The sequence below is a fragment of the Fistularia commersonii genome, chromosome 13 (genome assembly GCF_037954325.1).
Source record: "Fistularia commersonii isolate RoL2024-O1a breed Wild chromosome 13, RoL_Fcom_v1.0, whole genome shotgun sequence".
Lineage (NCBI taxonomy): Eukaryota > Metazoa > Chordata > Actinopteri > Syngnathiformes > Fistulariidae > Fistularia > Fistularia commersonii.
The window spans coordinates 11,986,719-12,014,072 of record NC_141296.1 but is presented as its reverse complement, the minus strand read 5'-3'; the positions used below and the strand labels follow the sequence as shown (position 1 = coordinate 12,014,072).

The 27,354-nt window shown below is 39.5% G+C and overlaps 1 protein-coding gene across 5 annotated transcripts in view; it reads right to left on the bottom strand.

Annotated features, from left to right (window-relative positions):
* Positions 1-24,443, bottom strand: part of gria2b (glutamate receptor, ionotropic, AMPA 2b) — a 63,318-nt gene extending 38,875 nt beyond the window's left edge. For all 5 annotated transcript variants that reach the window (XM_086158032.1, XM_086158030.1, XM_086158031.1 and 2 more), the window contains exons 1-2: positions 24,068-24,443; positions 23,787-23,927 (exon numbers count right to left, since the gene is read on the bottom strand). In XM_086158032.1, coding sequence (XP_086014158.1) covers positions 23,787-23,927; positions 24,068-24,152 — 226 coding nt within the window. In that variant the 5' untranslated portion in view covers positions 24,153-24,443. The remainder of the gene's footprint in view (positions 1-23,786; positions 23,928-24,067) is intronic.
* Between the last annotated feature and the right edge of the window lie 2,911 nt (positions 24,444-27,354).

Sequence of the window (27,354 nt, the reverse complement as noted above, 5' to 3'; positions counted from 1 at the left end):
TGTAGACGGCTGAGTTTGATGCATTAAAAAACCAAACACAACAAAAAGAAAATCTTCATATAGTCTAAAAAACTATGCGTGCGCCGGCGAACCAGCTTTGTGACATTGTAGATTGAAGGAAAGGCTATGCAACAGAAGTTCAGCATTGGAATATTTGCAAAAAAAATGACTTCTTTATCTAAAAGCCTCACAGAGTTACATGATTGGAATCTGTAACAGCAGGGTCTTAATAGTTGAGGCCTGGAACTCTGTTCCTCCAGCGTATCTGAGTGGCTTTTGAAAGAATCAAAACAATCCGCAAATATTTTGCATCTTTCATTTCTCTTTTTTCTGGTTCACTGAACCTTCAGTCACAGCTTTTTATCAGAACCTCCCCCAAAGCTTAAATCCAACAAATGAATTTGTAAATATGATAAAAGTGACTTGGATTTATCAGTTGCAAATATAAAATATAAAAAATAAGCAATATTTTTGAACCTTGTTTTCTGTAAAAACTAACCAAAATATATACTGTGTGTACATGAAAATATATCTATGTCTATCAATACACACACCAGCACAAACACATACACACATGTATATACAGGACTGTCTCAGAAAATAAGAATATTGTGATAGAGTTCTTTATCTTCTGTAATACAATTTAAAAGAAAAAAATTACTTTTTCATGATATTCAAATATTTTGAGATAGGATTTTTGGATTTTTGAGTTTTCTTAAGAGGTAAGCCATTATTAGCAATATTACAATAGAAAAAAAGGCTTGCAATATTTCAGTTGATTTGTAATGAATCCAGAATGTATGAGATTTTTGTTTTTGTAATTACATTACAGGAGATAAAGAACTTTATCACAATATTCTAATTTTCTGAGACAGTCCTGTATATATATATATATACTGTAATTCCCGGATGATAAGCCACAACTTTTTTCATGTAAACAACGATGCGGCATATATATGGACTTTTTTTGGGGGGGGGGGGGGGGGGGGGGGCGCTAATGAGCTTCACGCCGCTAAAATATTTATCCTCGTCACATCGGACTGATGAAATGACCGGGAAATTATGAGTCCGTTCAACTCCGACACCGAAGAAGACGACTTTGACGGTTTTAGTGCGCAGGAGGAAGCCCGAGATAGCGATCGGCTAGCTTATATTTAGGTGCGCTCACTAGTCTGGATATTACGGTACACTATATATATATAAAACCATTTACCCTCTCATTCAAATCATATGATACAGCATCATGTCTTTTATTAAGTTACTGCATAGTTTTGAGCTGTGGGTGGAAAACTGAGTACCTGTAGGAAACAAACCAAGACACAGGGAGGCATGCAGACTCCACAAAGGGAACCCAGTGTTGGAACTGTCCAGGGACCTCCTTGCTGTGAGGCAGAAGCGCATTCACCACTCACCTCAACCTGATCAATACCAACATCAGATTCACAAGGGAGGACGTCACCACTGACCAACTCTCCTTCTTGGACTGTTGCGTTCACATCCAACAGCACAGAAGCCTGGACATCAAGATTTACAGGAAAGCAACACACACCGTCCAGTATTTACTTTTCAACTCACACTTGAGCACAAACTAGGAGTAATCAGATCGCCGAAGGCAGGAAGACTGAGGTACAACACATTAGGAAAGCCCTTGGCCTTTGCTGAATCAGAAACCACCAGATGCAGGAACATAGAACCAGAAGGAAGACAATAACAATAAACAAAAGAACATCGTCATACCATATGTTGCTGGTGTTTCGGAGAAAGTGTGTTCAACAAACACAATATACAGGTACATTTCAAACCCCACAACGCTCTAAGACAAAAACCGGTGCATCCCAAGGACAAAACACCCAGGCATGAGATGGAGAATGTGGTGTCTGCTGTCACTTGCACTGAGGATTGTGATAACGTCGACATTGGAGAGACCGAACAACCTCTGCAGAACCAAATAGCCCAACACAGGAGAGCCACCACTTCAGGATAGGACTCCGCGGTCCGCTTACGCCTGAAGGACGAGGACAACTCTGTTCTTGCAGACAGCAATGTCTGTATTCCGGCCAGAGAAGACGGATGGTTTGAGAAAGGTGTCATAGAAGCCATCTTTATCAAAACAGAAAAAACATCTCTGAACAGAGGAGGGGCCTCAGACAGAAACTTTCATAAACCGACATCGTCGAACTGGGATCAATACCAAGACAGATTTCCACACACAGACGAGGAACCATGAACAAGAGCCTCAGTTCATGTGATCCAAAAGGTTTCACTCCTTTGTTTAGCTTTAACTTTTCACATTCCAATACAGGTAAACCTGCAAAAGTTGCTCTTTAGTCCTGATGAACAACAATCATATTAGCGTAATGACCCACTCTCAGACCTAGTTTCAGCCGATCAACTCTTACATTTACATGACAAGTCACCATAAACTAGTACCCGCCTAAAACCCTGGCAGTTATATTCGGAAACACCCCAGAGGTCATTAGAACTAAAGAAGCATCTCGGATGAGGGGTCCGGTTGCCATGACAAGAATTCCCCATGACCTGGATGACTGAGAACCTCCCCAGATATTATAAAGAAAACTCATTTGTTGCTAAATTATTTTTTCTAAACATTTAGGGTTTGTATCCGACTTAGATTTGCTGGACATTGTATGTGAATGCAAGGGTGCCATCAAGTTCTCACTTTTGCAGCAATGATTGCAGCATCACCTTCCAAGGAGACGGTGAAGCCTCTGGAATATATTTAGCTGTTCCAATTAACTGACCTCCTTCTTAACACTGTTGCACTGAAGGCACATCAGCTGCTGTTTACCTTAGTGCACCATCTCTAATCAATGATTTAATCATCCTGCTTCAACTTACATCTGCCTCACATTGGTATGAAATTAAATAACAACATGAAGAAACATCGTCCATAAATCTTTCATTTCTTTTATTTATGAATTAATGGAATTAATTACCTTAAACATGCTTATTCTCAAACTTGAACTGTGCAGTACGTCAGTGTATCCTTATTTTTCTTTTCAATATTGAACATTTATTTTGGGAAGCAGACTGACCCATTCTTTTGCTGACCCTTGTTCATGAAGTGGACTATAAGAGTCGTCTGGATTGGCAGCAAAATGATGAATCAATCCGGCACATGAACACCCCCACCCCCACACACACACACTCTTACACCCCACCCTGCACACACACACACACCCACACACACACACACACACACACACACACACACACACACAAACGTCACTGCCATAATGATCATCAGTAGTCTAGTCACAGCTAATAGAACTGACTGTGACTGCTGAATATCTCACCCTCTCTAACACTTGTGTTGTCACCACAGAGCGAGGCCTGGGGACTTTGTGGCATTTATGTTAAACAGATCTGCCACCAGTTGGCAAGGCAGCTTAAAGCCACCGGCTCTTGAAAGATACTTGAACACATTTGTCACTGATATAGTTGCTTCCTGGGTAGATTATGACCTTGTATAATACTTTTTTTTTCTCCAGCACCCCTTCTTCTCCTTTCGGCTTTTCCCTTCAGGGGTCGCCACAGCGAATCAACCTTCTCCATCCAACCCTATTCTCTGTATCCTCCCCTCTCACACCAACTACCTTCATTTCTTCTCTCACTACATCCATAAATCTTCTCTTTGGTCTTCCTTGAGATCTCTCCAAAACATCTAACATGTGCTGTTCCTCTGATAGACTCATTCCTGATCCTATCCATCCTGGTCGCCCCCAAAGAGAACCTCAGCATCTTCATCTCTGCGACCTCTAGCTCTGCCTCTAGCTTTTTGTCATTGTTGCTGTTTCTAGTCCATACAGCATCGCTGGTCTCACCACTGACTTCTACACCTTTCCTTTCGTTCTGGCTGATAGTCTTCTCTCTCTTCGTACCCCTGACACTTTTCTCAACCCTTTCCAACCCACTTGAACCCGTCTCTGTTGTCATGTTATTACAACATGACGCAAGCAATGGGAATTTCCATTATGTTTTTTGTATGATGGACACTGACTACCTGAATTCATGTCATTAAAAAACAGAGGTAAATGATTTAATGGTTTTAGTTTATAGTTTGCTTCATTTTGTCATAGAGAATTTGAAATAAAAGTTACCAAGAGCCAATGAAATCTTATGATATGTGACTTTTGTTTTATGTCTGTAAAACCTTGGCAAAACAAAGCTATGAGTAGAAGAGATGGAGACAAAAACATTAAGTCTGGCTTGGAGTACGGCTGTGAGATGCAGTGCTGTTTACAAGTCTTGAACCTGAAAGTATGGCGACAATAAATTAGATACATTTTCAAAGTGGTGTTTGCATTGAGGAAGTAAAATGGACTATAAAGATGTCAGGGTAACAGATTGCTGCTGGTTTGAACTGTTTTCCATCCTCTGGAAGTTAAATGAGGTGAAATGCTCACCAACAACTCTCATTCAAACACTTGTAATCCCTGAAAACCTGGATACGACTCAGAACTCTGCAGCGACACTGCAAGAATTCTACGTGTGACATGTTACCAGTTGGTTGGAGCCCAAATAAAAAATGGAAAGAAGAAAAAAAAAACAGCATTTGCAAGCTGCATTCAGTTTCAACTGAAATGCACTTTATAGTTTCATGTTTATTGTGAACTTTACTGTTAATTTCACCCACCATGGGATAGTGAGAAATGTATGTCTAGTACATGTGGAGAAATTGATAATAAAGCTGACTTCGACTTTTAACAAGCCAAATCACTGGTGAGTTTGTAAATATAATTGAAATGCCTTAAAACATATGACTTACTGAATAAGACATCACAATTACAGCGTGTGTGTATTGTGAGCGCCTGTCTTTTTTTAATATATAAACCAGGCCAGATGCCAGGAAGTTCGTGTTGGACTTTCTTTGCATTCAAATAATAGACTGAGCGCATGTTTCTTGCGCAGAGGAGCGGTGAGTTTGCTCTGAGAGACGAAAGAGATATATCTCCGAACGATCACTTATCATCTTGAGCGGACAACCGGGATACGTCGTGTCACAGAGTGACCGACATAGTGGAAGACCTCCGGGAGCAGCGCATTGTTTATTTATGTTTTCTGCCTTTGAGGAGCCCTTCCAGCAGCTGCCCATCGAAATAACAGTAAAGCTCAGTTCTTAACAACTTCTGACCCTTCAGCAGCCACCGACCGCCGTCTCTCAACCAAAGTCTCTTTATCTTTACCCGTCTCTCCTTTTGTGCACTGACCTGTTTCTAGGGGGGTTTCTGATGACCTCGGATGTAGGTTTCACACAAACAGAGCCTGATGCATGCTCTCATTACTATATCTCTCATCATTGTACACCGCCCTTAAGGTCTCATTCTGATTTTAGGCTTTGGCTTTTGTAGTTTCCATTTTTGCATGCTTTTGCTGGAGTCAAAAGAGAAGCAGACAAAAAATATGTCTGGATCAGGATATTTTTGAAAGTTATTGACAACATAGGATTGCTGACTACTGTGGCTCCAACAGTGATGTGCAGTCAGGGGAGGCAGGAGAGCCCGTGCCTCACTTGCCAATCTCGGAAAGAAAAAAAAAGTAAAATGAAAAAAAAATATGAAATGATTATATTTATCAGTGATTTGAACTATAAAGGTGTTTTTCATTTTGAATAGTTGTTTTTGTCAAAATTGCTGGATTTTCACATTTACTGTTCAAATGCCAAGAAGAGATATGCGGTGAGGCTGCGGACTGTTGAGTCTCAACATAGATTGCACGATGATGGCTGACTGCTGGCATGCTCTGCACTAAGACCCTATTATTTCTGCTGTCTATTTATTTGTGGATGTCTCTCTATCTTTTGTCTTCTAATGGCTCTCTATTTATATTTATATTAATATTTTTTTTTTTCTGATTTTTGACATAACTGTTGTGCTGCTGTGACAAAGGAATTTCCCCTATGGGGATCAATATGTTCTCTTATCTTGCTATCTTTCTGTATGTCACTATTAAACTGTTGAAACACCTTTGTTACATGAACTACATTTCCAATGTACTGTACAGTGTTTTTGTCAACAATTGTATGTGTGTTACTAGTTTCTTATGCTCAGCAATCATAATCAGCTGCAAAGAGCTGCTAAGTGAGGCACACAATTCTCCTGCCTCATCATAGGGGGCGCTTCTGATTCCAGGGATTCTTCGTCTTCAGAATACAGAGCCTCACTGGCCATGAACCTCACAGCACATCACTGAGCCACAACAGCAAACAACAGACTAACATAATGCTAACAAGCACAACTAACAAAAAAGGTGTACTTGTATGCATTTCATTCAATACATTTAATGGATCTCCACCACTATCCAATTATTAGTCATGTTTTGCACTTCTCAGTTGGCAGCACTTTTATAATTTTGTGGGTCTGGAAGAGCTTGTCACATCATAGTAATATCAATTTGGAGACCATCCATGACCACCCACCCAGTGCTGGAAATGTTATCAGCCCATTAAATGATCATTAGGCGCTGTCATCTGGGGCATTAATAAGAAATTCTATGGTCCTAATCTAAAACCTAATTGGGTCAAGTTTTATGTTCAAATGACAGACCCCCGTCTTGTGGTCAAAACTGTTGCTACGGAGAACAAAATAGGAAGGGAGGGGTTTGTTGTAAATGGATGCTAATAGAAAACACTGAAGTGCCAAAGGAGACGGATATTCATATCCAGGCCTCGAGTGGGAGGATGCTCTTTACCAAGGTGTCAAAATAATAATAATTTAAATATCCAGTGATGTAATCAGCTACTCAAGCAGGCAAATTGAGAAGTTTTCAAACTTTAGTAGGCTCTTGAAGGAAATGCTGCCTGAAACAATACAGAAATTGATGAATAATTCATGTCCCTCTTCTGTAAGATCCTTTAATTCTTTTATAAGCTGCCTAGTCTATCTGAAATGATAAAAAATGTCATTGTGCTCCAAATTAGCAGGAGAGACTATCACTGCTGATTTAGCTCCCAGGTTCTTGCATAGTAATACCTTTATTCAATAATGCTACCCTTCTAGTTTTTTTGACAAGTATAAATAATGCAACTTGTTTCATCAGCATCGTCAAATCCTACAGTATATCGTTTTATGCTCCTTGATGGAAAAGGATCTTTATCTGTTAAAGGTTTGAGTCCTTTTCAATTTAAGACGTTGTAATTCAGTCAATTGTGTTTAAACTGAAAACGAAAGATACGATGAACCCAGATTTGCCTGTCAAATACTGTGACCTTATATCGGAAAGGATGAAAGTTTTTTTTTTCACAAATCTTTGAAATAGGAGATGTATCACATCCTTTGACACATCCACTTTTATGGATTAAAAAAAACAATCATGATTGGACAGTTTAGAAATAACGCGTCATCCTGGAATCTGCCGTATGTGCTGCATGTATAGGATAAGGATATCATGTAACACCTATCTTAATTCTTAAATAAGTCAAAGTACTTTTTGTTAAAATGTAATTTGCTCCTTGTTCATTCATTGTGTTGTGCTATAACATCCGGAGAGATTTTTTTTTTTCGCACAGAAACTACCTGCATAGTAATAGAAACATTGAGAAACATTGTGTTTCTGTGCACACTGTATTTCACTAAACACAATATAAAATCCTTCATAGCCTGCCTATACATCATGCCCAGCTACTCTGTTCACATTCCATCCGCCTCTGGTAATAAAACATATTGTATGTTCACTGACCTTTTGTGAAAATACCAAAGCAGCCTTTGCAGCTACACCTCTATGTTCTAATGATCTTAGAACCTATAAGGCCAAAATTAGTTACATCTATAAAATCTCAGCCTCCCCCAGCATATAAAGGAGCAGCTGGTGGTGAAACGGGAGAGCTGGTGTTTTCCTAATATTCCTACACGTTTTCACTCCCGAGCTTGTGTCAGATATTGATGCCTTCTCGTCATATTTTTGATGAACCTGGAGGAGCGATTATTTTCGGGTGCGGCGTCAGTTTGTTTTTTAACACCATGGAAAGAAACAAAATCCAGCCTTCTACCATTTTTTGCTCTTTGTCAAAGAAGAAATGAAACGGCCCATCCATCACTATCTTTCACTCTATCTTTTAACATTTTAGCCTGCAGCCTGTCTCTTCAATGAGGCCCAAGACCCCACTGACACTGTCCCAACCACTCTATTGCACTACTTTGCACAACTTGCCACTTTGCACCATCAACCACAATTGCTATGACTTCAATATTACACTATTTAATGCCTGTTACATGTTGTCTGTTTTAACACCACCAACCAAAGCAAATTCAAAGCAAAATACTGATTTGGGGTTTACCATGCTCATTCAATCCCAACACCTCGTGTATCACCATCCTTTTTATCTGACACTTGATTAAACAAGTGTAATAAACTAGAAAGTTATTCAATGCTTCTCTTAGAGAAATAATACTTTTAGTTTGATGCTGTGTTTCTGTTGAAGTGCAGCATAAAAGCACTTTATATTGCTATAAGGATTCCAGTTTTCATACATGTTGAAATATTTTCTCGACTTGCAGCTGTGAATATAAACAGCAACATACTTTATAGCACAGTGAAACCAATTCCCAAAATACGTAGATCGGATGCAAATTAACAATTATTTGCATGAAAACTCGAATGTTGCTGCAAGGGGTTTTCTGTTCCTTTTTCCTTTAATTTTTCATGGATCCTCACAGTTTTGATAAAACAATGATAAATATCTCTTCGGCAGCCTGAATATAAATATAAATACACTGATTACTTGCCACAAAAATGTAGTTACAAAGATAGACATTGAGGTAGGAATAAGTGGCTGTTTTTCCAAAGCGGGCAAATGAGGTTGTAACTTCGCAGTGGTCTTTTTTTACAACAATGAAGTGAGGACTGAAATGTAAGACCAAGCTTGCAGCTTCAGTTATTTCTGGGGATTTGATTTCACCCCGCTAACAGGGGATTTCCATGCAAATGTAACTATTTTCCAAGCATCTGTGTTAAACAGAAAGCTACCATGAGAAACTAGTATTTGCCAAGTCTGCATGGCTGGAAGTTAATATTTTACTGAAACAATATTTTCAGGTGTTACATGTGGATAAGGTGGTAATAAATGGATCTGCATTTATGTCTGGCCAATAAATCTAGCAACACGTTGACATTTCTATGTCACTTTGCAAAATTCTCTTGTTTTTGTTGTGTCGGTGTTCATGGTATATAACCTCGTTTGTCCGTGCCATGACTCTCCCAAATAACAAAAATGAACCATTAATGTAAAAATAAAGATAACGGCTTTGCATTTTAGCTAACTAATAATTACCTACAAGGTGCAGTCCAGGGTTAAAGCAATTATCTCTCTTATAATTCTTTGTAATGACAAGAACCAATCTCTTGCTGTCATTTTGACAATTAGTAAATAAACTACCTTTGGGCAATTTTGAGGGGATTATGGGTTAAAAGGTTTATGCAGAGTCAATAGCTAAAGTCAGTTCACCAAGGCAGTGTGAAAGAATAATAAAAAAGATCAGCGTTAGGCTCGTACAGCAGCGAGCAAAAGGTGGGATCGGAAAATGTCAGATAATTTATGCAGCTGCCTCCATTTACGCTTGTCTTTCTCCTGCTTTTTTCTTATAGGAATGGACTTAAGAGCTAAGAAAGGGAAACTCCTTTTGGGCTTTTTTATTATACCGGACCTGACTGCTGCATTACACCATGGAAGATTGCAGTCCCCTGCTGTAAATAAACAAGCTTATTCCTGTCCACCCAGACAACTGGCTTTTCCTTGGTGCGTCGTTTCTCTTTTGTCCCCGTCTAGATTTAAATGTGTCTGAATACATATCCTGTTTTTGAGACAGCATTGACAGCACTAGTTCTTCTTTTTGTCTGTTACAAAGAATTCTGTGGGCGTAGTTCCCGATCGCACAGTTTCAATTGCAGTTGTTGGCTGAGGTCCCAGCCCGGCACTTTGTCATGTTTTAATCCTCAATTTTTCATTGTCTCTTTCTAATTGTCCATGACTTTAACCATTTGGTCCTGAAACCTATTACACACTGCTCCCAGTGGTCGATGGCTCTTTGAATAGGTTACACCACTGTGACTTTAACACTCCTTGTATTTCTAAAGTGCTAAAAACTTTACCAAGCGGTTCAGATTGATGTTTTAGCCAAGTGGTAATTTGGAAACATGTTTAATACAACAAATACTCCTTTCCCTATTGTGAAACCATTGTAAGCAGCAAAATACAAGAACATTTCTCAAAGTTAGATACACGGAGAGTAAGAATTAATTCAACACCCTATAGTTTAGACAATTACATATCTTGTTATTGTTGTAGATGTTGTTGCTGCTGCTCTTACTATTATTGTTATTATTATCATCATTATTATTATTATTATTATTATTATTATTATTATTATCATTTTACCCAACCGCCAACATACACACCAATGAGTGCAGAGCTGCTGTGCAAGGCTCTAAGAAGGGTTCAGTGGTTGGCCAAAAGACATGCAGACAGGAGGAGACAGGAATTTAACTGCCAACTATCTTGGTTATTATTATTATTATTATCATTATTATTATTATTATTGGTATTATTGTTGGTGTTATTATTGGGTAGCACGGTGGCGCAGTTGTTAGTGCTTCGGCCTCACAGCACGAAGGACCCTAATTCCGATAAGGGGACCTTTCTGTGTGGAGTTTGCATGTTCTCCCCATTTCTGCGTGGGTTTTCACTGGGCCCTCCGGTTTCCGGATAGATTAATTATTATTATTATTGGTAGTAGTAGTGGGAGTAGCAGTATTTATAGTATATATTATAATGAACTTGGTGAATGATATATTGAAATACTGAAAAAAAGATGTGATAAAAATGTCAAACTTGAGCATTTGTTTTTAGTCAGACTCTCCATGAATGAAAATGACAGGTGACAGAAGTGGACCCCATTTTAAGAACTTTCTTTTTTTTTTCCACTTTTCAATTTGCTGCTAACAAACCAGTCACCTCTTATACGTTCAATCGACCCAGCTGATTCCTTTCCGTTACCCATTGGTGAATGTAATACAGACTACATGTCCAAGAGCAGAGCCCTAGCGCCTTTAGGACAAAGCTAACTGACACTCAGGGATTGGAGAATATCATATTCAATTCATATCAGAGGGCAGAATCACTAAAAGTGATCAAAAACATAACAAATTTGAAAAATAATTATGTGGTACATCTGTTGTGGTTATAAAAAAGCTTGGTAATTTTTTTTTAAAATGATAATAAATGATAAAAGTTACAAAAATGCAGATTGAAAAGAATGTTTTTCATCTATTTTTAACCTAATTATTGAGCTGACATTTTGATTTTCATCATTAGCATATTAGGTATACAGCTAAAGATGTGGAAGATATCCATCTGACCACAACTGCCCTTCCTTTTCTTTGACAGATCTATTTTTGTGGTTTATTCAAAACAATGCCCCAAACAATAATAGCAAAAACAGAGATTGCCAAAAAAGCATCCTGAAGGTTAAAAGAAAGATGTTGCCATTTCAAGAAAAAGAAATCTTTAGCCTTCAAGTCTTGGACTTGGCAAGATAGAGTTCACACTTGATTGACAATGGCAGTTCCTTTTCTTATGTGTGTGTGTTGTCTGTGTGTGTGTGTTCTGTGAACGCAGGGTGTTGTGATGCGTCCGTCTCGTGCAGTAGTTTGAGGGAAGGTGCATACCTACTTCCTGTCTGCTTGCTACAGTATCTCTCACTTACAGAACTGCCACTAGCCAGCCCTTGTGGTGAATGAAGAAGCAACTTATGCATCAAATTTCTCCTGCCAGTACAAAGCCTCTCCACTAACAAGACTCCTGTGAGGTCTCCTCGTGGCACAAATGGTAACTGGGCCCTTGTGGCCCCAGGTAGTGAGCAGCAGTGGGCCCCATAGATAAAGTGCACATGCCCACCCAAGTGGATACGTCCTGCAACCTATCAACCTCCACCCCACTACCTTGTGGGTGAGTCTGGGATGACAAAAGGCTAAGGAAGCACACTCCGATAGAAAAGCATGGTGTTGGTGGTACACGCAGGGCAGTACTCCTTAAAACCCCTGCAACTGCTAGAGAGAGGCGATTGTCCTGGGCCCTTCTTGCCACCGGATTACGCCCTCTTGCAGTGAAATTGTGCTGCTGGGCACTCGAAATAATCTCTAAGCGCAAGTATCCATCTCTGTCCCGGTGAGACCGGCAACTGGAAGTGGTCGATGTCTGGTGCTGACAGTGTGTCTGGTGACGAGAGATGGGTCTGATGCGCTAGTCCGAACCCTGCGCACCAGTGGCACAGGTCGGTAGCAGCTGGGGTTGAGTGGTTGCTCCCGACAGACCCCTGTGAATCTAAGCAACCCAATTTAGGAGGCACACTGCTTGCCCTGATTGGGGAGGAGCCGAGAAAGGGTGACCTAAAAATTGTCCACCCAAAACATCCTGGATAGGGAATCGCACCTATCGGGACATTCCACCCAGCGGTTGAAATAAACAGAAGGAAATAATCGCTCTCAAACTGGTTCAATGGAATATATGAACGCTCTTGCACACTGAGGGTCAGTGACAGGCTACAGAGGAGAAGTGCAGTCATTGCAACAGAATCTGACCGCTACAATGTTGACATCGCTGCTCTTAGTGAAACCAGGTTCCTAAATGAAGGTCCCCTGAAGGAAGTAGGACAAGGTTACACTTTCTTCTGGAAGGGAGCTCCATCTGGAGGACAGAATCAGCATGGTGTGGGACTGGCAATGAGAAAACACTTCTGCCAAGACCCCCAGAAACACCAATTGGCATAAGTGAAAGGTTTATGTCACTATGGATCACTCTGGCCGAGAAGCAATATCCCTTCCTTCTGAGTGCTGAGGCTCCGACTCTTCCATCGAAGGTGAAGGACCACTTCTGCCAAGCATAAGATGAGGCTCTCTGTCGCATACCCAAGGAGGACAAGGTCTTCTTGTTGGGTGACTTCAATGCCAGAGCAGGGAAGGACCGCAAGGTACGGAAGGGAGTCATTGGGAGTCATTGGGAGTCATGGTATTGGTCGGGTCATGGCCGGTGGCCTGCGGCTGTTCAGTCTCTGACTTGACCATCACAAACAAAAAAAAGCACACAAAAGTCCTGGCCAAAGTCATGCTGCACAGACTGTTGGAAAACATCTCAGAGCAACTATTTCCTGAATCACAGTATGGATTAAGAAGGAACAGAAGCAATGTGGACATGGTCTTTACATCAAGGCAACTTCAGGAGAAGTGCAAAGAGCAAAAACAAGCTTTCATAGCTTTCATTGACCAATTACAGACTTTTAACACTGTCAACAGGGAACTCCTATGAAGTATCCTCCGGAAATTTGGCTGCAAAAGAAAATGTGTTAAATTCCTTCAACAGTTACCATATTGGGATGATGGGACGTATCAATGTTGGAGGCCAGGAATAGGGAACCTTTAAGGGTCTGTACTGGTGTGTGTTGGGAATGTGTCCTTGCTCCAGTACTTTTTAATATCTCCCTAACACTGCTGTTCTTAAACAACTCAAGAAGGACAGTGGGATAATGGTGGACTTCAGACTCGACAGAAACCTTTTTAACATTAGAAGGTTTCAGGCTGTCACGAAAGTAACCTCCAAACACATCACTGAGCTACAGTATGCAGACGACTGTGCAGTCGTGGCCCACTCACCAGAAACACTTCAAGTTGTACTCACAGCTAATGCAAGTGCCTACGGCAGATTGGGTCTCTCTGTAAATGTAGCAAAGGCCCGAGGTAGTGTGCTAGTGGCTGGCAACTCCCCCACCTCTCCCACCAGCCTTCACCATCTCAGACCAGCCCCTTGCAATTACAGAATCTTTTAAATGCCTCGGCAGCTTCCTCTCCAACAACTGAAGCATGGAAAAGGAGAAACAAAACCGGATCAACGAAACATCATCTTCTTTTGGGTGACTCAGACATAGGGTCTTTCAGAACAATACCTCAACCGCCGCACTAAAGCATCTGTTTACCAGGCAGCAGTCCTAACCACACCCCTCTACAGTTGTGAAACATGGACACTGTATGCATGACACATAAGGATACCTGAGGCCTTCGACATCAGATGCCTACAATGCATTGATTATATCCTGGAGGGACTACATCCCCCGCACAGAGATACGACGCAAGACCAACGGCGTCAGCATCGACGCCACAGTCATCCAGCACCAACTCCGCTGGGTTGGCCACGTCATCAAGACGGCCAAAGATCACCTGCCGTGGAAAGCTCTGCCGGTGGCCAGAAAAGGCCATACCAAGACCAACTGTGTATCCTACTGAAGAAGTGCAGCCTGAAGCCAACCCAGCTGGAAGACGCCACCATCCAGCGCTCCACCGGGCGAAGCCTCTGCCAACGAGGAGACACCTGTGCATTCATCTGCTCTGACTGCGGCAGACAGTCTGGATCGAGAATTGGACTCTATAGGAACAGCAAGACTCACAAGAAGCAGATGCAGGATTGTCATCATCAGATATGATGGACAACCAAGAGTGTTTGTGTGTGATTGTACATGAGATTTTACTTTATCTTGTCCTTTACATATGGTATATACATATGTATATATGTAAATATATATATATGTGTGTGTGTGTGTGTAAATATATACAAAATACATGGTATACATGGTATAACACATTCTTAGAAGGAAACAAACTTTTTAAAGCATCTCATCTTGTTTTTGGCTCTGTCTGATTTTGAAATCATCTGACAATAACCTTGCAATTTGTGGACAAAGTGTTCTTTTCCATTTTCATCTCCCAGCAGAACAGCAGGGTAATAGACCCAAAAATAGTGAGGCGGAAGAACATAAAGATAACGCTTAAGCACTCCTGACACAGACAATGAAACAATCCTTTTCCAATCCTCACTATTTCAGGAATCTTTTCCTGTTTGAAAAGGCGCGTGGACTGAGACCTGAACTTGGATCTTTTAATGGGGTGCAGCGTCGGCACAAGGCAAGGCACTGCGGGAGCGGGACTAGACCGGTTCTGGACTTACGGATCAGAAAATTGAGATGAATACAGCCTTCTTTTCAAGGAGGGATCTTTCAAACACAGACCTTAAAAAAAAAAAAAAAACATTTCTAGCTGATTGCATTCAACTCTTCTGTTCTGTGATAAATAATTGTTCTTTTAAAATGGTGCTCATTCAAAAATTGTTGCGCAGATTATTGCTATATAACTTGCTATATAACCTATAACCTATCAATATGAAGTTTTTCAGTGTTGTCATTTTTAAATATTGAAGACTATGCAGGTTACTCATTCATTTTTATTTTTTTTTATTTTCATTTGCCAGATCATGTCAGCTGGTCCGAGATGTCAGTTCATTTTGACCAGTCAGCTCTTGCCTGGCTGACTAATGAGTTAATAATGTTTAAAGCAGTCATACTTCAAATCTGTGATGTCAGCTGCCTTTGCAAGGTAACCATGGTGATGCTGTTTCATAGACCTTCAAGAGACCACTCCTCTCCTCATCACCCCAACATGCGTCCATCACCATTTCTGGACTCCGGAGCTGGATTTTTTGTCGTGACGATGCAGAGCTTTTTATCACTGTCATGCATGCAAGAAAATATCATGTCCTGTCATATAATACATATGAAATAAGGCTTGACTGATCAAACGAAATGTTTCTCAAATTCATTAAAAGCCCTAAAAGAAAGCAGAGAAAAATGGATTTCCCTCCCTATCCTACTATTCAGATCTATAGACGGTTCCTGTATGAATCAAAGTGCACTTTTCCAGCTATGTATGCAACAAAACGTGAAATATGTATATTTTTGTCTGACTCTCAGCCTCTTTGGGAGATGATTTGTCGGCCATAAAATAGGAACGACTTCCAAATCTGCAAATCAACATTCAATGAGCATCAGAAGCTTTTCGAATCAGAAGAAGCCGAAGTTGATATTCAAGTATTAGCGGGTGAGTCGAAAGTGTGTTATTGATTTCAGAGATTGGACCTTGTGATGCCTAAAAGAAAAGAAAAAATACTATAAACACCTCTGACAGGCCGGCAGCTGCTGAGATGTGTTGGCCGCTGTCCAGATGAGACCTTTCTCCGCGAGGGCAGACCATCAGGGATTAAGTTCTCACAAAAACACAACGGCCACGTCCGCCAAACCGACGGCGTTAAGCAGCAGTGCCGACAACGTGCAAAAAATTCTCAAATGGATGAAAGCCGCTGATGAACGAGACAAAGTGAAAACTCATTTTTTTTAGAGACGGATGACGAACATGGCGAAGAAAGAACATGCATTTATCAGCTCTCTGTGCTGCTGAGACTGAGTGGTTGGGGAAGGAGGACTTGATAGAGATGCACTTAGGATAAAAAGGTCTGGCAGGAAAAGAGTGTGAGCGTTTACTATAATTATAGCACCCTGAATTTCAAGCGAGCGCAAATAAAAATCTATTGGCGAGACGTTAAACTTCTGAAAGATTTTGTCGGTTGATTTTGTGTCTCTCAGAAATAATTAGTTTCAGGAAAACACCCAGATGTTCAAAAATGAAATGCAGTTGATATATATTCATTTACAGTTTTTTGATATCATTGTTATCAAACACATTTAAAGGTGCATTTATAAATCATAGATGAGGCTAGTTAACATATATGTTCAAATATGTATTAAAGTAATATTCCTACAATTTTAGAATGACTGAGATATAATAAATATCTAATGACTTGAATGCAACCAAAATCACTGCTTTAACATTGAAGTTCCCTTGCATTGCTTAGAAAAATCAGAAAAATGCTCATATTCTTTTTTTTAATTAATTATTATATATCTGTTTTAGTGATCAGCAAGGCTGCATCTCTACTATGTGTGTGAAACATTTGTCTTTAAAATTCAGATATGATCCTTTTAATGAACTATTAATTGTGAGCATCAGCTGACAGAGAAACTTTGAGGTGAAAAAAAGCAGGTTATGAATTAAACACACCTTTCAGTGTGTTATTTTTTTGTTTCATCACTTGTTGCTGTCAGTTTGATTCAACTCATGACACCCTGCATTTTTAACCCCCCGTCTTAGCTTTACAGTCTTTGTGTAAAAAAAGCAGGAATTAATCAGCATGTCGTGACCTCTGGATGATTTTTAAAATCATCTGAGAGAATAATTTTGACAGGAAAACCCCTTACAGATCGGGCCCTGCACCATTCACTTTCATATTTGACAATTTCTGCACCTGAAAACCATCTTCCTGGAACAATAACAATTATATCAGATCAATACACAGGTAAAACCCTAGTTATATACTTTTCTTGGTTGCACTGTGTTTTAGTGTGTGTTGTTAAGGCTTTTTGAAGGACAACCTAAGAACTTTCTACTCAACACCTACATCCTGCTGCTCCAGATGTTACATTATAACAAAGCAATATGAACATCTGCTTGCAATTTCCAAACGTAATCTTGTCAATTTTATTCACCAACTTCACTTTCCTTTTTCTCTCCCTCTCTTCATATTTCACCCTTCGTCCCGAGATACACACACACACACACACACACACACACTTCCACACAAACCTAATGAGTTGGACATGAACACCTTGTATGACTAGACAGGACAACTGGATCAAGTCTTAATCGCCACAGTGACGGGTGGGTTTTCCACAGTGCATGCAAATAAACTTCCCCCTCATAAGGAGAAAAGGTTACTCTGAGGAAAAGAGAATTCCACAAATGTAAAATTGATTGTCTGGGTGTAGATTTTTCAAATAGTTTAATGTCGGATTTTTTATTCGAAGTCATTTTTTTCTTTGAATTGCAAAAGGCCTTAGGCTCCTATAAAAATGTATGTCATATTGTACCATGTCATCGTATTAACAATTATTCTCAATAAAAAAAATAAAAAATAAATTTACAGCCCTATTATGTTTTTTTTCTGGATTACTAGGCTACTGTCTTCCTATATGACCACACTTTGCACTAGAGAGACCTTTTTTGTGGTCATCGAAATGAAAGGTGTAGTACTGTGTAATGTTTGATCTGGTTGAAAGGTATATTAAGATGGTTTTTGTTTACATATATATGTACATTTATTCATCAATTTTGAGGTGGTGGACTGGAGTCACAAAAAGCATTACAGACACATAAAATCACTCTTTTGTATGAGACCCTTTCATACAAATACTGTAAATACCTACAACTAATAGTGTTGTGAATATAAAGCGCACCTAAAATGATGTGGTTTTAATCAAACCAGTGATGCATCTGAGATGCCAAAGGCAGCTGATGTGTAATCATTCCAATCCAAAGCCCACTCCTTGTGATTTCTATAACCCTGCCGGTATTGACGCCCCGAATGATTTACATATCGAAACAGAGGCCCTTTTTCGTCAAGGAGGCTGTCACCGTTGCGGGGGCTTTCTGCACTTCTATACGAGGTTGCAGGAGAATAGGTGCCTATTTTTGGTCTTAGATAAAAGATGCAACATCAAGATTGAGGGGCAAGGATAAAGCCTCGGTTACATCTTTCCACGATAAGGATCTGTGTTCTGAGCAGGCAACCTCAGGATCTTTATTTTTCAGCTAAAGACATGATAATAAATTTCCCTTCTGTAGCGACGTCTGGCGCAGAACTGCACTCCCAGGCAGAAGTCATTTTTCCAAACCTGCAAGACGCATTAAGCTTCCCTTTTGGTTTATGATTGCTAGAAAGGTATGAAAATAAAAACAAACAAAAGCGAAAATAAAATAAATATATTTGATCCCTATGCAGTCCCTTTGTCCTCTATTTTAAGTTGTTTTGGATAAAAGCGTCTGCCAAATGTAATGTAATGTAATGTAATGATCAATGATTTCACTTCATTGCAGTTTATATTCTCCACCAGATGAATTGCAAACAATTAGGACATCAGTGAGTAGAAGAAGCTATGCTCATGAATACAAATTTTGGTATAATCAATAGATGTAAAAAAGAATCAAAACAAACATATAAAGAGACGGTGACTCAGTAGGTTAGCAGGTCTGTTCCACATCAAGATAGTTCAAGACAAGGGCATCTGTGTGGGGTTTGCATGTTCTTTCCGTGTCCTCGTGGGTTTCCTCCACAAATCCCCAATTTCCTCCCATTCCGGACCCTGAATTGTCCAGACGTGTGAACGAGTCGATTATATCCGTCTATATGTGGCCCTGAGATTGACCGCTGACCAATCAAGGGTGAACCCGACCTCTCGCCCGATGATGACTTGCCAATGACGGCTGAAAACGGGATAAGCGGTTTAGGTAACGAATGAATGGATTCATTCAAGAAATCATCCTCTAAACTTAATGTCCTCGAGAGAGAGCATACAAAGATGGAGCCTTCTTACATTTTTTTTTCTTTTAATTTGAGAATTGAACTAAACGCCGTCTGCATTGTGAAATTATTTAGATAAATCGGATAAAAAGGTGACTTTCTTGTCTGAGCGGTCAGCTCTCAGGGCTATTTAATATTTCACATCTCCCGGTGAAATGGAGAATAGACTTCGTTAAGTGTGATTAATTCATTAATTGGCTATAACCAATACCCCCGTCCACCATGCATGTATAGTTGGTCTAGTCTTTTGATCATTGAGCAAAAGGTCTCTAAATGCATTTATCTCTGAGATGCTACATGCATGCAAATGCAGAAAAAAAAAAAAAAAAGAAGGATGCGATTTAACCATGACAAACAACAACTTTGAAGTGTTACACGGTCAGCCGGCTATCAGTGACCTAAAACTGCATCACCGGTTCCTTTTTAGTTATGAACCATTCAAGGTGGGAGTCTGCAGCTCTTTTTTAAAATGCATAGAAAAAGAAAAGGGAGTCATTTAATGTTCCGCCATTAAACCAGCGGCAGAGGAAGTCACAGCACAGAAACTCTGGTGCCGTTGCATTACACATCACTTTTCTGTTTATGGAACACCAGGAAGCTTTAAATCACACGCCAGGGAACCACAGTGCACCTTCTTTTTGTGTCCGTGCGAAGAAAAGTAGTGTTCAGGATAGCTTTCAGAGCACTGTTGCAGAATCTCAGCAGAAACGCTGATTTTGGGAGCACTTAAAGGTAACAACAAATAGTAATCGCAAGAATGAGCAAAAACTATTCTGCGAATCTGAGGTTAAACAATCTGAGGTTAAACAAAAAAAAAACAATTGAGTTGGGAGGGAGACATTTTCTGGCATCACAAGTCACGTTTTTGTCAGGGAATTGCTCATAATGTCAGTACAGGATCATTATGACAAAAATGATTCCTTCCTGGTTTGCCTGGTAAGTCTTGTAAACTTCTGTGTCTCAACTCACAACTAAATAACTTAATAATCCTAAACCATTTTTGATTGTTATCCTTCAAACTCATGACCCTGATATAAGATATCCCACTTTTTTTTCCTTCTTATACCTTGACTCATTGTTTAAAACCTACTATAACCCCACAACACTGTCATATTAATGCAGAGCAATACAATTAAGCTTTTATAGTAAGGATGTTTCTAAATTAATTTTCAATTTATCTTTGGAAATTCTAACAAAAACATCTACCTTCCCTTCAACTAGCTAAAGCTAAACCGTTTTCTGAAAGTAACACCCTCCTGCAGTAAGCAGTTTGTACTCAGCCTATTCCGATGGTTCGGACAGAATGGGTTTTGTGAAGTCTGCCACTGAGTGGACTCAATCGCAAGCGTTTATCTAAAGCGGATGCAGCATGACTTATTTCTTTATTACTCCACATCAAATAAAGGTTTGCAACTGAATGGGGAAAGCGCACGGCCCTGCACATTGCACAGCACAGTGTGGAACACAAAAACAGCCGTCCCAAAGCAGCAGAGCGCATAAATGGAAGTGATTTTATTTAAGAATTACAGATAGTGATTGAAAAAAAAACATATATATATATATATATGTTTTTTTTTCATTCATATATATATATATATATTTTTTTTTATAAGCCAAATAAAGCATAAATGATTTTTGTGTGCCTTTATATTGCTGTGTTTGGGCCTAAATCAACCAGCCTTCTTTCTTTTCTACTTAGTGCTGAAAACAACTTTACCTTCTTGTTGATTAAGGCAGACTGATTGTAATCACAGAAAAATGTTTTAACTATTTTTGATCAAGACAACTAACTGATAGATATCTAATAAACGACAAAATACTTCTTCCGAACGGCAGAAGCCCCTTGGGTGAGAGGTGATACGTCTTGAAGGAGAGAAACTATTTCCAAGTGCCGCCATAAGATTTGACCTGGATGACTGAGAGCCTTCGCAGACACTTAACGCTGTATATTCTCATATAAATTTTAATATGGTTTTGATGAACGTACGCTTCTGGAAGGTCAGGTGACCGGGACTTAATTCCTTCACAACGTCACTTTTGCCCCCCTGACCCCCCCGCGGACTCGGCAGCAGACGCTTTTCTCTCCAGATGAACTGCTATTGACACACAAATGTATCATCCTCCCTCCCACTGTCTCACACACTGCATTGATGAAGTGTGCTGCTGCCCGAACACAGCGCGATGTGTCACCATCTGCAGATCTATATTCTGTCTTGTTTCATAATCTTAGGGCAAGAACACCCAAAAAAATGTGATATTTATACAAAGAAGAAGAACAAAACTGTGGGAAAAGTATGCACCTGCAGCACGGATACAATCAAGTAAATGAAACTGGAAATAATAAGACAGTGTGATACCTTTTCTCTCTGAGTTTTAAAAATAAGAGGGAAACTCTTTCCACGATAAAAAAAACAAACATATATGGTACCATAAGGTCCCCTATTGTGGGTTGGAGAAAGAAATGCCAATCAGAGTGTTGAACATGTTTGACCTGCAACTTGCATATTTTCTTCCCTCAAGTATGTGTTTTAACAAAAGAAGTGGCCGTTTTAATGCACGACAAGGCAGGCTGCCATCTACTGGCAAGCAAGTCTACAATTCATTCCTCACAACCCAGCAGCACCCAAGCCTTCCGCTGTTAAAGCCTCTCAAATAGTTCTTCAGAGGACACGTGGGTCATGCATATACAATGCAAAGACACACACACACACACTGGAAATGCAAGTCGCGTATGCACACAAATGCCCTTGTCATGTTGAAAAAGATCCAAATGAATATGTTGTTGCTGTTGTCTGCATCCTGTCCCTCAGATCAAATCATCTTTCACAGAGAAATGAGACCCGCTCATTAGCTTGTATTCTACATCATTAGGACCGAGTGCACCAAAGATTCCACTAGAAATAACCAAAAGTGACACGTCTGCTGCTCGGATGGTGGCAAACCACAAATACGGATCTTGAATTAATCACACGAGTACATGAATACAAATTCACCTGCTTTAAACATCCAATGAATGCACTTTTTATGATTTCACTGATAAGATATTAAACATTGAACTTGGTGGATGGTGGATATGATAAATGGAAATGGCTAAAAAGAGATGGTCTGCATGTTAGATTAAACAAATGCTTTTTTTTTTCTTTTTTTACATTTAAACAAAACTGTTCTCATTTTTGACAGATACACTCATGTGGTTGCAAGTAAACCAAAGTGGGAAAAAAAAAAAAAAAAGAAAAAGATCAACAGATCGCAGTCCGATTCTGAGCACTCAGAAGAAACAAGATAAGACAAAGCCCTTTTTTTTTTTAAAGTTATTCTGACAGAGAATGAACCACAAGAGTTATTTGTATTCTGAACAGCAACATAATGCTCACTTTTATCTGCCGCTGCGAACAGGAAGCTTTTATATGGTAATGAAATCGATTGGACCGATGCGAGAACCAATCAGGAGCCTTTGATTTATGTTTAAGGGACTGTTGAGGGGAGTAGTCGCTTGGCAACCACCTAATGAAATATTCGATCCCTATTCACAATTGAGAACAGACGAAAAAAATAGATCCACAAAAAAAAAAAAGAAAAAAAAAAGAAAAGGAATCATGAACCCCCCCAAATTGAATCGACACGTCGATCGAGCGACATTGGAGACCCGATCGGTTTTGTTTTGAAGAAAATCGTGATCAGTCGTGAAGAAGAGCGGAAAAAAAAACAAAAAACGTTTGTTGGGTTTTGGAAATGTGTGTGTGTGTGTGTGTGTGGGGGGGGGGGGGGGTGTGTGTCCTAATCGGTTCTAATCCGCGCACTATAAAGGGTCAAATCAATGAAATTCGGCAAAGAAAGCGTGATATCGATACATCTTAAGCGCGACGTCTTCTATTCGACAGAAGAAAGAAAGGCCTCGGATATTTAATTTTTTTTTTTAATTTCCAAGACGCGTGTCGGGATTAAATCGCCCACGGAGACCACGGATTATCATCACCGGGTAGTTTAAGGAGGGGTTCCGGTGTTAGGAAGAAGTGTGTCGCCTGCGCCCCGTTTGATCTCCTAATCTGAAGGAATGGAGAAGAGGGGGATGGATGTGACCGTTACTGTGGAAACCAACTTTCCCTCCTCCCTCCTGCTCTCGCACCGCACGATCTCAGCGCTCCCTTAACTCAGCCCAGCACCCAGTCGTGATGTTTGCAGACAGAATATTTATCAGAGCGCTTCGGACAACCGTGCGTCTCAAACCGGCCGTACCTGGCACGACTGGATCACAAAAAAAAAATAAATAAAAAAATAAATAAATAAATAATAGTAGTAGTAGAAGTGGGGGTGTTAATAATAATAATAATAATAATAATAATAATGATAAAGAATATTAATTATAATATAATAATAATACTAAAGGGAAATAATAAAATAATTTAAAAAATGAATTACTAAAATAATAAAATAATAGATGATTGGCAGAGTGCTGACGGATTATTTCTCGGTCACTTACAGCAATTGGTGACAGCGAAACTGTTGGCCACTTCCAGGTTGTCAATGTGAGGCGTCAGTCGGAATTCCGAGGTTCCGAACTGAACCATGCCGATCCGAAACGCGCTGTACTCCTGATCCGCGCCCCGTGGAAAGAGCCCCCCTGGAAAGACAAGTGAAATAAGCTCTACCTTCTTCTTTTTCTTCTTCTTCTTCCACCCCATCTTCCCACATTGTTTCTAACACAATCATAATTCGGACGATCGTGCACCCCAACACCCCCTGGAAGTGACAGATACCCACCGATCTGGACGCTGGGCGAACCTCCGAGCGCGCATCCCCATAAAACTAGCAGCAAGGAAACGGATAAATTCTCTATCTTTTGCATGTCCACAGTTTCTAGGTGTCATCCACGGTGTAGGGGGTGGGGGGGAGGGAAAGGGAGGGGAAGTCAGATATTCCTCGTCGTCTCGGGAGACGTTAGATCCGCCACATATTGGGAGACTTTCAGCCACGGAGAGGGGAAACCAAAAAAAAAAAAATGAATAATTGAAAAGGAAAGAAAAAATGGATCTGTGGTGAATACCACGGTGTTGGTGGAGGAATGGTTGTAATCTAAGGAGTGTTGGGTTCCTCTTCTTCCTTCCGCTCCCCTCCCGCCGGCAGCTGAAACCTCCTCTGAGCGCGCAGGGACAGTGCGCGTCTCCGCTCCTCTGCTCAGCATCACACCCTCCGGCGCTGAATGCAAATGAGGAGGCGGAAAGAGCCGAGTGTCGCTCCGAACGGACGGAACGGGGGCTTCGGCTCCCTCCTGGGAGACGATCAGCGTTCGATAATCGATCCATAATTGTATAAAGTAGGAGCTTTTTTTTTTTTTTTTTTTTTTTTGAACGTTTATCAGAACAGGTTCTTTGACAGAGTCACAAACATTCTTACAAAACCTCATGACAAGATACACATTATACAATATTCTTTATATATCTATTTTTTTTTTCAGTCTCCCTGTGACAGACTGACAGACATCAGCTTTTACAATCCACTTCGCTATTTTTTGAATTAAAATGTAATACTATCATTTTCTTTTCTTTTACTTCATTTTAATTTTCATTTATTTCTGTATGTGTAAAAAAAAAAGACAAAAAAAAAACAGATCGACATGATTTGAAATCACCCATTTCCCAGCTTAACATTTCAGCTTAACTTTAATACTTCTACGATTAATACTATTTCTGCTACTGGCAGTAGTAGTGGTTGTATCTGACACAGCGGTGCTTTGGAATAAAATGAAACAAGATAGCAGTGTTTTCGAAAACAGAACAAATAGTGACATTTGAATCCTTTAATTTCACTTGTTTGAGTCATTTCTCTTTGTTTTTCAGTTATTTCTGGGGATGTTTTGTCTATACAGCAGTTTTATTCCCCAATCGTTGTTCCTTTAAATGTAATGTTCAACCATGGGAGACTTCTTGAATTGATTCCCACCCACTGCACCATCTTTTATTATCTATTTATACTTTCCCGGTTTCATGTTTGCACAAATATAGAATAAAGACCAAAGTAGTTCTTGTTTATCTTTCTCCTTTTTTTTCTCCTGTCTTTGTCTTTTGGCCAAAAGCAGTCTAATGTTACACAGTATGTCAAAACCCAGTCCCATAATTTCACTACTTCCAGTAGTACTAGTACTACAACCACGACTACTATTACTACTGTGTAATACTACAAGTGTTGCTGTTGCTATGGATCCATGTAAAACTGGAGAATGAGCAGTTTTTAATCCGTCAGACATGTGAAGCAAAGCCATTCCCTGAATTCCCGAATACACGCCTGTCCTCGACCATCAACACCTCACACTGAGAAATCTCATCAAGTGCATCAGCTGGAGGCCATCACACTCACTGTTGAGTCCCAACTTTCAAATGATTTTTTTTTTTTTTTAATTTGATCCAGCTTCTATTTACACCTGCTGCATACCAATCCGCTGCACGTCCACCGAGGGTTTGTAAGTGGCAGTTAAATGGAGACGAGGGGTCTGATGTCAAGCCTGCACAGCAGATGTAGATTAATCATTGGACAGTGTGAGATCGCCGTCTGGCAGCAAACTAATGAGATGTAGAGCCACGATTCAAGTTTCAGCACCATGGACAGCACATGAAGCCGCAGAAACCTTCGCTACACGCGTGGAGAGAAAAACATCTGAACTCACTTCTAAAGTTTATTGGAAAGCAGCACCTCATTCATCATGTTCCATCTTCAATTCTATCAGTATGATTCTAGATGCTGGATGACACAGTATGACCAGGTGTCACTATAAACGCAAAGCCAATTGGTCTATTTAGTCTATTTACATGGCTATTATTTAAGAATAGAGGAAACAAAAACAACAAAACACATTATTTTTGAGTTTATATATTATATTTGAATAACTATTATTATCATTGTCGTTGTTGTTGTTGTTTTTATTATTATTATAATGCAAGTAATATTTGGCCTTGTTGTACTTAATTCTTTTTTTTTTCATTTCAGTGTTTTTATTGATCTTTTTTTAAACGACGGTTATTTAAAAATAGAGGAAACAAAAATTAAAAAATGCATTATTATTATTTATTTTTGTTGTTCTTATTATCATGCAAGTAATATTTGTCCTTACTGTGCTTAATTGTTTTTTTATCTCAGTGTTTTTTTATTTATCTTTTTTACATGACTATTATTTAAGAATAACTAAAAGAACAAAACACATTATTATTATTATTGTCATTATTATTTTTACTATAATTATTATTATTATTATTAATGTTGTTATTATTATTATCATGCAAGTAATATTTAACCTTATTGTATTCAATTTTTTTTTCATCTCAGTGTTTTTATTTATCTTTTTTTTCTTTATGGAGCAATTGTGGACACGTGATCTCTCCAGGATTAATAAAGTATTTCTGATTCTGTTTATCATTATTGTAGTGATAATAATATATTATCAATTTATTCATCCTTTATCCATATCACTTATTTGGAAGTCAGGGTCATCTTGGCATGGAGCCTATCCCAGTCATCGGTGGGGAAGAGGCAGGATTTTCCCGTAAATGGTCACTAGTTGCCCCCGGGGGCCAAATATCTAGAAATGCAACCATTCATCCTCTCATTCACATGTCTAGGCTGTGCATTGTCTGCGATCAACCTACTGCATGTTGATGGACTGTGGGAGAAACTAGATAACCTGAAGGAAACCCATGCAGACATGGGGGTAAAATTGCAAACCCCTCACAGGAAGACTCTTGTGTTGGAAACAAGATCCAAGAAACTTCTTTTTTTAGGCAGGTGTACCAACCACTGCACCACCATGCTGCGCGATTATAATATATTCTAATATATGATATGCTATGATATTAAAATAAGAAATAACTGAAATTAATCCATGTATAGAGTTTGCAGTTATTACTACAGCTACTACTACTGATCATACGTTTACTACTTCTTCTACTACAACTACTACTACTACTACTACTACTAATAATAATAATAACAATAACAATAACAATAATAATATTGATTCAATATCTGTTCTTTGCTTGTGAATTTAAAGAGTGAATTCA